General features: G+C 44.9%; 1 protein-coding gene across 2 annotated transcripts in view; it reads right to left on the bottom strand.

The window, feature by feature from the left end:
* OWL1 (DNAJ heat shock N-terminal domain-containing protein) overlaps positions 1 to 14,649 on the bottom strand; it is a 68,402-nt gene that overhangs the window by 28,822 nt on the left and 24,931 nt on the right. For both annotated transcript variants that reach the window (XM_086818156.1, XM_086818155.1), the window contains 2 exons: positions 9,774 to 9,854; positions 9,603 to 9,680 (listed from right to left, as the gene is read on the bottom strand). In XM_086818156.1, the coding sequence (XP_086674282.1) occupies positions 9,603 to 9,680; positions 9,774 to 9,854 (159 nt within the window). The remainder of the gene's footprint in view (positions 1 to 9,602; positions 9,681 to 9,773; positions 9,855 to 14,649) is intronic.

Raw genomic sequence — 14,649 nt, 5'->3', positions numbered from 1 at the left:
CTCGCACCCATTGGCGAAAGCGGGGGAAGCATTTTCGCATTGGCGTAAGCGAGGGAGGCATTAGCGCTTGGCGGATGCGGGGGAGGCACTTTCTATTCATTCCAAGCAATGTGAGTGACAATTTTTTCATACACTTGCTGCATTTTTCTCTCATGCATTTAGTTTAAAAAACAAATCCGTTTGTCTAATTATAAGCTCTTGCTTAATTGCTTCAATATTTTGAAAAATAGTAACTTTATGGCTGAAATCTTCAATGACATCCCATGTCGATGTTGTTCGTGCATCGCCGAAAGACAATACATCGAGACCGCCCATTGCCAATGTCCTTTGCCGCTCAAAACATCATTGACCTTACTAGATGCAATTCACTTGTGTGCCAAACGATGTCGGTGCCCTCCCATTACATTCACTCCAAAATTATATTGTGGACGTTCGCCACGTGTTCGTAGGAGAAAAGTTCCCATGTGGTGGAACTACCAGCCAAGCCAACCTTCTCCTCCTTCCACTATAGAATAGGTCCCCAATCCTGAGCCACCCAATGTGGCAAAACTAGAGGAAGTGCCTCCTAATGCACTTTGAAATGTGAAGACCTTTTTTGTAACTCTCCACTTTGAAATGTTCATCATTTTAATAGAAGCAATTTTTTTGAGTCATCCTATATGTCTTCTCCTTTCTCTTGAAAATTGTCAACTTTTTTTTTCTTTAAATTGTCAATCACTTTGGCTGAACATGGTTACTCATTCACTGCAGTCTACATCTTTCATGGCCTCAAGCGCTCAGGCAAGGTCCAGCTCGAAGAGGCCCAAACCATCGGAGCGGTCTTGGTGGGATGAGGTCCAGGCCAAAAGTGGGTATAGAACAGGGGGTAGTCGCCACTAGAAATGCAAATATTGCCATGGTAGTCAGACTGGGAGCGCTACTCGAATTCGCACACATTTGCTTCATATCTCAGGGCATGAGATAACATTCTGCTTGGGCATCAACGACGCTCGGAGGGAGGAGCTTCGTCGCAAAGACGACGCGACTCGTACACAGGCATCGGCTAGGACACCCGGCGTTGCGATCGACCCTAGCTCATATGTGGGTGCTTCACAAAGCACCCAAGTACCGAGTGTTGGCAGCAATAGATCCTCCATAGGTGGCATGCCTTCCTTTTTTGGGCCCACTGCTAGTCCATTTGGACCGGCACCACCAGCAGTAGGGGGAAGAGGAGGTATTCGATCCAAGCAGAGCACACTTCCCAACCGTTGGGACCCAAAGAAGAAAGAGGAAGTCGATTGCGAGCGTTGCGCGGTTCTTCTATCATGACGCAATAGCTTTCAATGCCGCACGCAGCTGCTACTTCAAGGAGATGGTGCGGAGGATCGCACAGTTTGGGCCCACTTACACTCCTCCATCATCAGAGGCATTGAGGACCACCCTCTTGGTGAAGGAGAGGGAAGCTGTTGCAGCCGCTACTGGGATCGTGCGATCCTCATGGGAGAGGAACGGCATCACGCTAATTGCTGATGGCTGGAGCAACACCGGGTCTCGCTCTATTCATGGTGTTGTTGCCTACTCTAGGGGGCAAGCATACTTCATCTCCTCGCACAACGCATCGGCTACTAGGAAGTCTGCAGATGTACTCTTCCAGGAGTGGTCAGCAGCTGTTGAGATGGTGGGTGCAGAGAGGGTAATCCAGTTTGCAGCAGATGGAGAGAACGCCAATAAGGCAGCTTGTAGGTTGCTTCCTGAGAGGCACCCACATATCACCTTTTCTCCATGTGCATGGCTCACTATCTTAACAACCTTCTCAAAAACATTGGAAAGCTAGAGTGGATTGCAAAAATCATAGACAGGCCCAGTACATTGTCACATTCATTTACAAGCACACTTTCTTGCCTTCAGAGTTTAGAAAGAAATCTCATAGGGACCTGCGCAAGTACTCTGACACTCGATTTGCCTACAACTTTCTTATGTTGGAGTCCATCGAGAAGTGCTCTAGTGCTGTGAAGCAGTTGTTCGTCAATGACGAGTATGAGAGCCATGCATTATCAGGCACAATTGTAGGCAAGGCATCAGTTTCTTACGTCCGCGATCCTCTTTGGTGGGAGCAATTGAGAAACATAGTGGCTTTGGGAAAGCCCATCATCCTCTTGTTGAGGATGTGTGATGCACTTCAGCCATGCATTGGCCAGATATAGGAGTCCATGGACAAGATGGTGGAGAAACTTAAGGAGATTGAGCCAAATCCAATACAGTATGAGGAGTTGAGGTCCTTATGTCAAGATAGATGGGATGGCTATCACTCTCCTATACATGATGCAGCAGCCTTTGTTGTTGACCCTCACTTTCACCTAGGCAACCAGTTCTCAGACGATGAGGTCATGGATGGATGGGACATTGTCTTGGAGAGACTACAACCAAATGTTGTGAAGCAAAGATTGATCAAGAATCAACTAGCTGATTACAAAGCTTGCAAGAAAAGATTTGGTAAAGCAAATGCATTGGCGGATCGGTTGACCACCGATCCCTGTGTGTGGTGGGAGGACTATGGGGCCGATGTCCGGAGTTACAGGAGGTGGCCATCAAGATCTTGAGCCAAGCTGTGAGTTCTTCTTGCCTAGAGCAGCTTTGGAGCTCTTTCAGTCACATCGCTTCAAAAAAGCGAAACCGTCTTGGCACTGGAAAAACCGATGATTTGGTTTTTGTTAGTGCAAATTTGCGCCTTCTAGAGCGCTTAGAGAACCCACAAGAATGGAAACATTGGTCAGAGGAGGATGAGAGTACTTCAGATGTAGAGGAGCAATGTAGTGTACCCATGGATACAGGTGCTAGTTCTAGCGGTGCAAGCTCTTTTCCTTCAGATGATTTACTAGATCTAGACCTTGGCATTGAGATCCCCCTCTAGTTCGTCTTGTTGTACTCTTATGTAGAGCCTCATGATCTTGAGGTATTTCATTGTACTACATAATGAGATCTCATTGAGCAAATAAATGTCCACTTCTTTTAATGTTTTTTGAATACTTTGTGTATGTTTAATTATGTGAGTCCTACGGCCTACTGAAGTATTTGTTTTTCGCGCATTAAGTTGTACACGTGTCGTTTCCTACCGTTTCCGTTTCCTTTAAACGCGAACGGAACAAAAGCACCACCACGGGAACGGGAACGAGGAGGAACGGAAATAGGGAACGACCTAGATAATTCCTAGAAATGACAATAAATCTTAACATACAATGCTCATTTATATAACCAAATTAGAGACACACTAAAGTCTAGTGCACCACACAATTTGCATGGCTAGATACTAACACTGAACGGATCTCACAAGTCAAAATAAATTAGCCCACATCATACATAACATAAGTGACAAAAAGCACAAAATGTGGCCCACAGCCTAGAGAAAAGAAACAACCCAAGTCCAGAGTCCAAGCCTCAAGGTGAAATGCAAATAGTAAGGTGGCCGAACACACTCCATAGTTGCTCAATCGGAGAGGAGCTTGCACGTTGAGACAAGATCCTTACTGCCAATGATTGAAGCTGTGGTGTACGAGCCCCATAATCCTCCCACCATAAAGCAACCCCTATCTTAAACCTATCTCTCTGTGCATCAGCCGATCCAAACCTTCCCAACTTGCTGCGATAAAATCCAAGTTGGCCTTTCACCAACCTTTGTTTATCTGCATCACGAACCTGCCTAGAAAGCATTGTCTCCCAACCATCCATCACCTCATCATTGGCCTCTTGTCCACATCCTTGGAACTCGGGATCCAAGACATACGCAGTAGCATGCATAGGAGAATGATAACCATTCCATCGTGCTTCACATAATTCTCGAACCTTTGCATATTTCTCATCACACAAGCCCATTTCCCCTATTTTCTCGATCATTCGGTTAGCCCCTCATAAACCTTGCCAATGCATGGCTCTCGTCCATCTGCAATCTGGAGAAAAGACACACCCCTAAGTCCAAAGGACATAACCATTGACTCAAGAGCCACACCCCTTCCCAGGGATGTGTCTCTTCAATGAGCAAAGCATGGACTAAATGTGATATGCGGATACCTGTCTTCAAGCTTAAGACCAGCTGCTCTATTTGTTGCCTCACCATTAGCTAAGAACTGAATAACATTCTTTGGTCCAACTTTCTCAATACCTTCGGCCCACTCTTCCACAAGCTGATCTGCAGTTTTTCTAGTCCCAGAAGCATCATGTGAGGAAATGAATTGCATTCTCCTCGAGAATAAGCAACCATGCCATGAATGGACCTTTTATGAGTGTCACTCCACCCATCTGCAATAAGTGACACACCATTCTTTGCGGGCTTCAACAGCTCCAAATCACTATGGGCATGATACATGGCAAGGACCTTTGGTCTCTTTGTGACAAACTTTACCAATGTCGGAAATCCACCCCACCTTGGCGACATCCACTATCAAGAGGTCCAAGCTATGGGCTGCACATGGTGTCCACAGAATCTGTGGGAGCTCATTCTCCAACATTCTGCCAATAGACACACAATTTGATCCATTGTCTGTGATCACTTATACTACATTTTGAGGGCCAATCTCTAATAAAGCTTGGCGCAAATGTCACCAAATGAAAGTGCATGTCACAACTGTCCCTGGAAAACCGAAGCATCAATGGCACGCAAGAACATTGTGCCCTTACACAAGAGGACACTAAGCTGATGTAGACATTCCTCTTGCGCATATCTATCCAGCCATCACATAAAATTGTACAACCATACTTTCGCCAATTTTCCTTGAGAGGCTCCATCTCTAATTGCACGCTAGTTTTCTCATTTTTTAAGTGCGTGGAGCATAAACACTCATAAGATGGGCCCTCCCACCCATACCGAATGCGGCTAATAGCTCTCATGGCCTTCTTCCAGCACGGGGTACACAAAATGTGAAATGACAAAGCGCATTGAATAAACAACTTTGTTATCTCACAGGTAGCCTCAACGACAGCTTGCTTCTGAAACCTTTCCTTGAGGTTTGCCCTCTTCAAAGTAGGCTTGGTGGGCAAGGAAGACCTGTGGGCTCGAGGGGCGGAGCTAGACCCAACACCAATGGTGTTGGAACTAGGCAAATCAACCTGACTCTGCATATCGGGAACCTCTTCCATCCTGGCTCTTTTGCTTTCATCCTCTGAATCATCCTGGGTATCATCACCACCACCCCCAATTCCTTCCATAGACTCCTGTTCTCTCTTCCATGGAAGAAGAGAGGCTTTCAAATCTGCAGGGACTCTAGGACACGGACCAATCCCTTTCTCCTTCAATCCCAAGAAATCGGCCTTTATCCTGACCGTAGAACCACCTGATACTTAGTCACAGTGCTTGCATTTCCATTTTTTTGTGCCTGAACCCCTGTATCTGCCAACGGGGGTTACATGGGTCCACAGAGTATCCCTTGCCCTCGGCATTTTGCCAAAAGAGGGGAGAGATTTGGGGCAAGCTGATGCAAAAAGCCCAAATTTCGGATTCGCCCAAATTTCAGAATCTGAAATTTACAAAGAAATTGCACAAAATCATAAAAACTGGAAGACATTAACCTGAATAGCGGGCCACACAAGTCCCACGGCTGGACCAGGACACAACTCTCGAGGAAAACCCAAGCGTGAGGGTACATATGAAGACGGCGCAGCAAACGAAAAGATATTGTACTTCGTAGGTAGAATTTTAATGTAGGGCACATACTTTATTCATTTATAAAAAATAAGAGCTTTGAAACTCGTTTCATATGTTTTGAAACGCGTTTCATGACAACTATGGTTACAAGACACTTTCTGGACTGAAGAGTAAGGAGAGCAGTTTACATTATCAATCGAAGCTACACAAAGGTGCTCAGGGTATCACACTGCAAGAGGCCTACTCTGATAATATTTGGCTGTGAATGGTATGTTCATATACCAGATGCATCCAGGAAGAATCATAATGCCAAAAGCAAGAAGTGTATCTTTCTTGGATACAATCAAGAGTCAAAGGCTTGTCGAATCTATGATCCAAAGGTGAAGAAGATAATCACCAACCTGTTTGTGGAGCAACCACACTCAGTGCAGGAGACAGGTCCATCCACTCTATCATCAAATAGAGAAATAATCCACCATGAGCCCAACCCACCACCTAGATTTCCTCTCAAGGAGGAGGAGTTTTCAAAGGACGAGGTCTCTTACACATCACACCAGTCCCTACGACACTATATGTAAAGCCACTTCGAAAGTGGACACAAGTAACCACGTACCTAAGATGGCAGAATCTTCAACAAATGCACCACGCAAATCAAGGAGAATAGAGGAGCAGAGAAGATCGTTTGACCTCATTGTCAACATGGCCTTGATGGTTGAGATAATGGGAACACTAAAGGAGCCAGCCACCTTGGACGAAGCATTAGGACATCCAAAGTGGAAAGCCGCGATGCAATCTGAGTATGACACCATTATAAAAAATAATACCTTGGAGCTAGTTGACTGACCACCGAATAGAAAGGTAATTCATACCAAATGAATTTGGAAAGCGAAGTATAAGATTGATGAATCACTTGAAAAATACAAAGCTAGGTTGGTTGCACAGAATTTTCACAGGTGGAGAGTTTCGATTTTGTTGAAACCTTTGCTCCCACAGCTCGCACGACAAGTATCAGAGCGGTACTTGCCTTAGCTGCTCATAAACAGTGGCCAGTTTTTCAGATGGATGTCAAATCGACATTTCTCAACGGACATGTCAAGGAGAAGGTATATGTAGCTCAACCACCAAGTTTTGAGATGCCCTGATCAGAAAACAAAGTTTGCACGCTGAAGAAGGCATTGTATCGGCTGAAACAAGCCCCAAGGGCATGGTATCACAAGATAGACCAATTTTTCAAAAAGATTGGGTTTACTAGAAGTCCTTCTGATGCCAATTTGTATGTTCTAAAAGAGCATAGCAAGATTGCTTCGATTGTTCTGTATGTAGATGACTTGAACATCACAGGTGACAATGAAGAAATGATCCAATAGACAATGGATATGCTGAGCCGTGACTTTGACATGACAGACTTAGATCTTATGAATTTTTGTTTAGGGATTGAGGTCTGGGAAAAGTCAGGTAAGATCTTCATATCGCACTAGAAGTATGCTTGGAAGATTCTCACAGCATTTGGGATAATCGACTAGAAACTTGTGCCAACACCTATGGAGGTGAATGTGAAGCTTTCTGCAAAAGATTCTTCACCATTAGTAGACATCAAGAAGTATAGGTAGCTGGTGGGGAGTTCAATTTTTCTCACTAACATTAGACTTGATATCAGCTTCACACTTGGTGTTTTGAGCAAGTTTTCCAACACGCCATAAGAGAGTCATTGGAAGCAAGGAATGCAAGTACCTATGTACCTCAGAGGTACTCGAGTACAACATTACTTACAGTGTAGGTGACACTTATGGAATACTATGATTCAGATTGGGCAGGAGATTGTGATTCCAAGAAATCAATTTCTGGATATTGTTTTTCGCTTGGTTCCAGTGTGTTCTCTTGGACCAGTAAGAAGCGCCCTATAGTGGCACTTTCTTCTATAGAAGCTGAGTACAAGGCATCTTGTTTTGCTGCTTGTGATGCAATATGGCTGAGGAGGATTTTAGTGGACATGGGAGTTCAGATTAGTGGGGCTTAAGCCTTGAAATGCGACAACCACAATTGCATGGCTAAAGAACCCTGTGTTTCATGCTCGAATGAAGCACATTGAGATTGAATATTGTTATGTGCGAGAGCTGATTGAGGATGAGATAGTGGAGCTAGAATATTGTTCTACAGACCAAAACTATGTCGACATCTTTACCGAGGCTCTTGGGAAGAATCTTTAAGCAGACATTGAGGCGGGGTGTTAGTAGTATATACAATCAATGCCCGCCTCCCAGCATGTATCTCACATCTATGCTTGGTGCACATTTGTAAAGGCCTCCATTATGAGGAGAAGCCATTGTTGCACATGTCTTTGGTGGGGACCCCGGCTTAGACACCGATGGGTTGTTATCGTGACCATTGATGGTTAGGAGATAGCCAGGGGTGTAAGCCCAAGAGTATGGAAAATATTCCCTAGGATACCTAAGTTCATTATTAGTGCGCGGTGGACGGTTGGCCGCGTTCTTGATACGCGGGTGGTGACCGCGTCCATAATGCGTAACCGTCCGCGTTGTATACGTGTTTACCACACCACCTGCAACACTATATATGGACACAGTTATCACAAGCTATGGCATCCAATGCTTGTTTGTGAGTATCCATACCTTCCACACTTCGTACTTCCTCCATCTAGAGTCTGTCTAGATTGCCATCTAAGCTCTACTTGAGAGTGCACGGGTGGACAGCACCATCACATTGTACCTCTCTCATAATTTTTTAAATTCTCTATCTATTGCATTGTTTATTGCACTTTGTTTTGCTATCTATCTTTCCATTGTGCTATATTCTTATATATGTTGCCCATGAAGTGCTTTGATGGCTTTGTCTTCACAAGGCTACTCAAACTTTGACTGCAGCATCAATGATCTCTAGATGGTCACACTACTCTCTTCTGGACTACCACTTTCTCTGCCAGTAGATTGCAATCTTCTTCCTCAGCTTGTCTCTACTGCAGCCATTGCCAACACCCTTCGTCTAGAAGTTTTTCCAACATCTTCATCTGTTAGTCAAACATCATTTGTATCTGCATCATTGGCTGATGACAATCAAGCATTTTATTTGCCAAAGATAATGTAGTTGTAGAGAGCTTCATTCAACTCCCCTCCACCTCCAGAAATCAGAATCTGGTTCTCCTCAAAGTGAAGAGTCTCATGGCTTTGTCAATGGTGCCAGGAAAATGGAGACACATCACCTTGTCCCTGTGCAAGCCAGGCTGAGAGCCAAGTAGCAAGTTCTATGTTCTCCTCTAATACAATAGGTCTCTGCTGAATTGCAGATCTTCACACCTTTGCTGATTTGGACAAAATTTTGGACACCAGGAATCTCCTCAATTCTGCTCTTCAGATGGGTTGAATGACAAATGAGGAGGGGCATTCGATAAGGACCTGTTTCCCTCTCCACCAATCACAGCCTGTCCCAAAAATGAGGAAAACTCCTATGGTTGACCCCTAAGACACACTAAATATGCCCACCCCTTGGCCGCTTCCGTTCTGACTTCCATACAGAGACTGCCAAAAGGCGGTACAGGCCCAAACCTGCACATGTTTACGCATTGCTGTAATTTCGTGTGTGACTGTGCTCTATCTCTATTTGGCTTCTCCTATTGTTCAAAGATTGTCAGTCTTTATAAGCAGATGTGCCCAAGCACCGTCTTATCCCACCCAAGTGCATCTCTATCTAACTATACACTCAATAGGCCAATCTCTTTATACAATAACTCTCCTAATCTGTCCTGTAGAGTGCCTTTGTAGTCATAACATGTGCGTCGGACACCTGATACATGTGACTGAGTACAAGCCTACATAAAGGAGCACTGCACAAGTTCATACAGCTGCTGCCACGGAAAAAATGGGAATTTTATTGGAAAACTCTGCAATCATTGCATACTACTGTTTGGGACTACAAGCGTAAGAGAAAATATATTTAGATTCAGCTTGAGACTTCAGCACACAACAGTACACACCTGAGCGGCCGTCGAGCGCCTCTGTTCCCTTCGTCTATGCTCCTTCCTTCGTAAATAATACGGCTTGAAAACATAAGCCTGTATCATGCAGCCAAATTTTAATTATTCTTACTGTACTTTTTATTAAAATGGTGGGTCAATTTCTACACAAGTGCAGGCAGGAAAAAGTACCTTGAGAAAAGCATAAAGAGATGAAGGAATCAGCAATGCTCCAGTTGCCATTAAAGGGTTGAGAGTGGGTGTTAGTAAAACCTGTCAAACAATCAACGGAAACATCAAGAGGATAAACCAAAAGAACTACAAATTGAGATTACAACAAAAGAAGTTGTGTGTGAGAGAGAAAGAGACTAGACCTACTAGTGCTGTGAGATTGTGAGAAAATCTGGAGAGCTCAGGTCATCGGGTTCACGAACGGATGACCATAAACTACTTCTAAGGGAGTCTTCCTTGTTGAAGCCTAGATGATATCATTGATGGCATGCTCCACCAATGGCAAAAACTGCTCCTGAAGGGTCTGATTTCCTGACAGTGACACCAAAGCATTGTGATCATGGTCTGGTCTCATCGTCTGAATTCAGGTGGAAGGTTGTGCTATTGTCCAGCTTCATCCCCATACCATAGAACATGTTACGTCCCGATACGCCTAGGGATAGGGCTAGAGAAGTGGACTAAGGGTTAGGGCTTAGCTCGGGCGTGGGGACCTAGACGTTCACATGCGAGCTAGGGGCGCTAGCAGGATGAGGTCTAGATTGGCTACAAGCTTATAATAAATAACATAGGGCTAATATTGGCTAAAAGTTTATAAATAAAGCAAGAAAGCATATAAAAAAGTAAGGGCCGTTCATAGCCAGGTTATTGCTATTTAAGTGACCTTGGTGGCACTTATGAGTTATAAGGTATCCGCGCGAGACAGGAAGCCTACCATGGATGTGCAAGAGCTTATGGTTGGTTCGGCCTAGTGGTACGGGACACTAGGTTGGGGCCATCTGTACCAAGCAAGCTCACGGCAATCACACCTCAGGCTCGAGGGTGAGTCCGGAGGACTCTACCATTGGATGGTGAGTCACCAGCCACAATCTATCGCAGTCATGCAATGCATACAATGTCACGTCTATGAAACATTGTTAGGTTCTAGGCCAGATGATCCTTGGGCGTGGTCTCAAGAGACCTCGCAGAACATGCCTTATCCTAGACAATCCTCTTCGGAAGTCCATGCAAATGAAACACCTCCCAGATTTCTTGGAGGGAACCAGGCTTAAGATGGGCTTTCAGGCGGATGGATCAGAGGTGTCTTCGCCCTTTATTCGGCAGCTCATAGCCAGGTCTTCATTCAGGGGGCCAAGGGGGACAGGTTTCCGATTTCCAAATTAGTCAAACACGGATGCCCCCTTGCCCCTTTCCTCTTCCTCTTCATAGTTAGCTAAGGCAATGAGTAGTTTTCTCTCCGCACAGGACACAAGACTCCAGGGTCTATGTCTCCCCATCAGATCCCAAGAGCAGCTTATTGACACAAAGTTCTCATATGATAGCCGCTTGCCTGTCACAAGAGGAGGAGAACTTTCAGAGATTTGCCCTCGCCATCGAGACTTTCTGCTTAGCCTCCGGAGCTCAAATCACAAGTCTTGTGGTTTTTGGGTGGGATCTTCGCCCACCCTGGCTTGGCACCCAGTTGAGTCATTCCACTAGATCCCCATTGGCACCCCGATCAGATACCTCAGGTGATGTCTAGGTGAGGTTCAACAACTGATCCAAAATTTTCTGTGGGCCGAGACCGATGGGGCCGGCCGGCCAGCTAGGGCCAAGGTGGCTTGTAAGGTGATTGCTCAGCCCCTGACTCGTGGAGGATAGGAGATCATTTACCCAGCTGTGCAGAGCAGATCCATGCTGGGCAATTCGATCGTCAAGGCCTTTCGCTAGGTGGTGAGGCTTTTCTGATCGATCGGATCTCAGCTCTAACTCCCTCACTTGGCGGCCTTGGACTACCAGTGTACGATGGATTTTCACAAAAACCCAATCTTGAGGCCTGAGCACCGCTTTTGAGGACACATTTGCAGCCAGTTTGATGAGAGCTTGGGGTCACCTCAAGCCAGTTGTGCAAACCAAATCCATGCTCAGCAATTGTTAGAGGCCTTCTGCGACATGGTGAGCCCTGGAAGGCTTTTCTGATTGACCAAATCTTCGCTCAGAGCCCCTCACTTGGCGGCCCTAGACTCCTCGTGTACAATGGATCTTCATGGAAGCCTGATCTCGAGGCCTGAGCACCGCTTTTGAGGACAAATTTGCAGCCAATTTCATGAGAGCTTGGGATTGCCTCAAGCGAGCACTTCAACAGCACCCCCGGCCTTGGACCAGAAGAGACTTCGCCAGCCGTATATCTGGAACCGCCTCTTCAAGATGCCTGGTGGCCACCCCATGGGCATGCGTTCTCACATAGCCTAGAGCCCCCTCAGCTCAGGCCCTCCCAATCTCTAGTGGAGTAGTTTCATGCCACTTCCCCAAGAGATTCCTTTCCTTCTTATTATGTTTACACTTTCCTTGCATCAAAGACTTTTCCTCCTAGAGGACTTCTCCCCTATCAAATGCCTCTCCAAGATATCACTAACAAGCCTCCCAATCCTAGGTTGCATGTAGATCTTAACCATGAGTACGCTGACTTCAAAGTACCAGAGAAAGTCAGATTTACACATATGCCGACTTGGAAATCTTGCACACAAGTAATAGAAAGAGCATACATAGTAGGATTTACCCACTGGATCCTCACCACCCCCTTTTTGCAATGTTACTATGCTTCTACATTTTTGGGTGATGGACACAATGGTCTTCTTGGATATTGCAGAAGGTTATACTTCTTGGATATTGTAGAAGGTTATACTAGTCAGTCGGTTGACCATAGGGTTGAGTTGATTCCCCAAGGTCTCAGCCTATGAGTATTGCCCTTTTTGCAATGTTACTATGCTTCTACATTTTTGGGTGATGGACACAATGGTCTTCTTGGATATTGTAGAAGGTTATACTAGTCAGTCGGTTGACCATAGAGTTGAGTTGATTCCCCAAGGTCTCAGCCTATGAGTATTGCCCTTTAGACGATGAGCGAGCTGGAAGAGGATGAGATTGCCCAACAATTTTTGGAATATCTTAGGATGCGACAGATTCGACAAAGTAAATCCCCTTGGGAAGCCCAAGTGCTTTTGAAAGCTGGAGGATGTGTGTCAACTATAAAAAGTTGAACGAACCTAGAATCAAGAATAGATACCCCCTTCCTAAAGTGGACGATATGACAGATAGGCTCAAGGGAGCCAAGTATTTTACAAAGGTTGATCTTTGTATGAGGTTATCGTCAGGTCTCAATAGCTGAGAAGGACGTCATTAAGATAGGTTTTCAAACCAGAAATCATTACAAGTTTCTCATATTACCTTTTGGGCTCACGAATGCTCCTGCTACTTTTCAGCAGATGATGAACGATCTGTTTTGGGATTGTTTGGGAAAATTTATTATGGTATTCTTAGACGATATTTTGATATAGTTGTTCCTTGAAGGAGCATGTAGAGCACCTCACGTACATCTTGGGGTTTCTAAGGCATGAACGACAACTATATGTAAAATTCTCAAAGTGTGAATTCTTTTGCAAAGAAATTAGATACCTAGGTCATCAGATTTCCAGAGACGGGATGAGCATAGATCTTGAACGGATCCAAAAGATTTTAGATTGGCCGGTACCTCAGACTATCAGACAAGTTCATTCGTTTTTAGAATTCACTTTCTTAAGTCGGTGAGATAGTATTCAGATGCAACCGTTCCCCTTTCTAACCTCCTCAAAGGACGTGAACGAAAGTCTAATGCTCCTATTACCTAGATTGAGAGGCTAGATCAAGCTTTTAAAAGGATTAAGCTTATGGTGAGAGATGCACCAAATCTAACCATACCATACCCTGGCAACCATTCATAGTTGAGACTGATGCCAGTGAGTTTTGCGATAGGGGTTGCCTTATTCCAGAAGGGACGACCTGTGGCTTTTCATAGCACGAAGCTTGATGAATACCCAAGTTAGATGGCATACTTAGGAGAAAGAGTTAAATGCGATCAAAAACTGATTTCTTCTCTCAAAATTCAGCAAATTCAACGGTAAGAGCTTCTTCAAGTTCTCTTTACCTACTCTACATCGCCGTGCTTGACCATTAAGGTCTTCCATGACTCGGCCTGGCACACACATGCTTGTGTATGGATGCCAATGGAGCATACCTGCTTGTGGCAAGACACTAGGGATTGGGGAGTGAGGTTCTTTGTCACAAAAGCTGTGGAATCAACCTCAACTTCGACGAAATATGTTTGCAAAATGTTTTCATTGCATGGATGCCATTGAAAATCTGGCATGTGATGCCCATGAAGTTTGTATCTTGAGAAATCCTTGATAATACAATGAAATTACAAGGGGGGTCGGCCCTTTCCGGCCCTATTGCAATAATGTCATTTAAATTTCAGCATATTTCAGCATTGCTATCTTATTTGGTTTTGTGCCATTTCATCTTGTTTAATAGTATTAATAGTTTAATTGTGTGTCAAGATTGTGCTCGACCCTTAATGGGGCAATAATCTTTCACCTAGTTTAGTCCTAACTTCTGATTCCTTGTGAGGGCTATGTCGGACTGATGGGCATTTCATTCAGTATTGGTAGTAGGTCCATGCAGAGAGCTCCATGGATTTAAGCCATGACTCGGGGATCATTCCACTTATTAGAGTGGAAGATGGTCAGTACCTTTTATCGGGACCGGTTGTTGAACCGTGATGCTATGCACTGGTTGTATGGGACACAAAGGTTGACTAGCATGGACCCGTGGTACTGGAACCTTAGCCCCTAGCTCACGGATGGTTTGCGGATGCGAACCAACGATTGGGTGGTGAGCTTGCCTACACCCTTCTATGTTTGTACTAATCTTGTTTATGCATGTTTATTAGGTGATCCTTCGGCAGGAGCCTCTTACCCCAGCGATTCACTTGCATAGGCTTGTCTCCTCATGCATTCACAAGGACGTAAATTGAATGGGAGGG

The sequence above is a fragment of the Cibotium barometz genome, chromosome 24 (genome assembly GCF_041138505.1).
Source record: "Cibotium barometz isolate CiBa-2024 chromosome 24, ASM4113850v1, whole genome shotgun sequence".
Classification (NCBI taxonomy): Eukaryota; Viridiplantae; Streptophyta; class Polypodiopsida; order Cyatheales; family Cibotiaceae; genus Cibotium; species Cibotium barometz.
The sequence above is the reverse complement of the archived record's forward strand: the minus strand, read 5'-3'. Positions and strand labels throughout refer to the sequence as shown.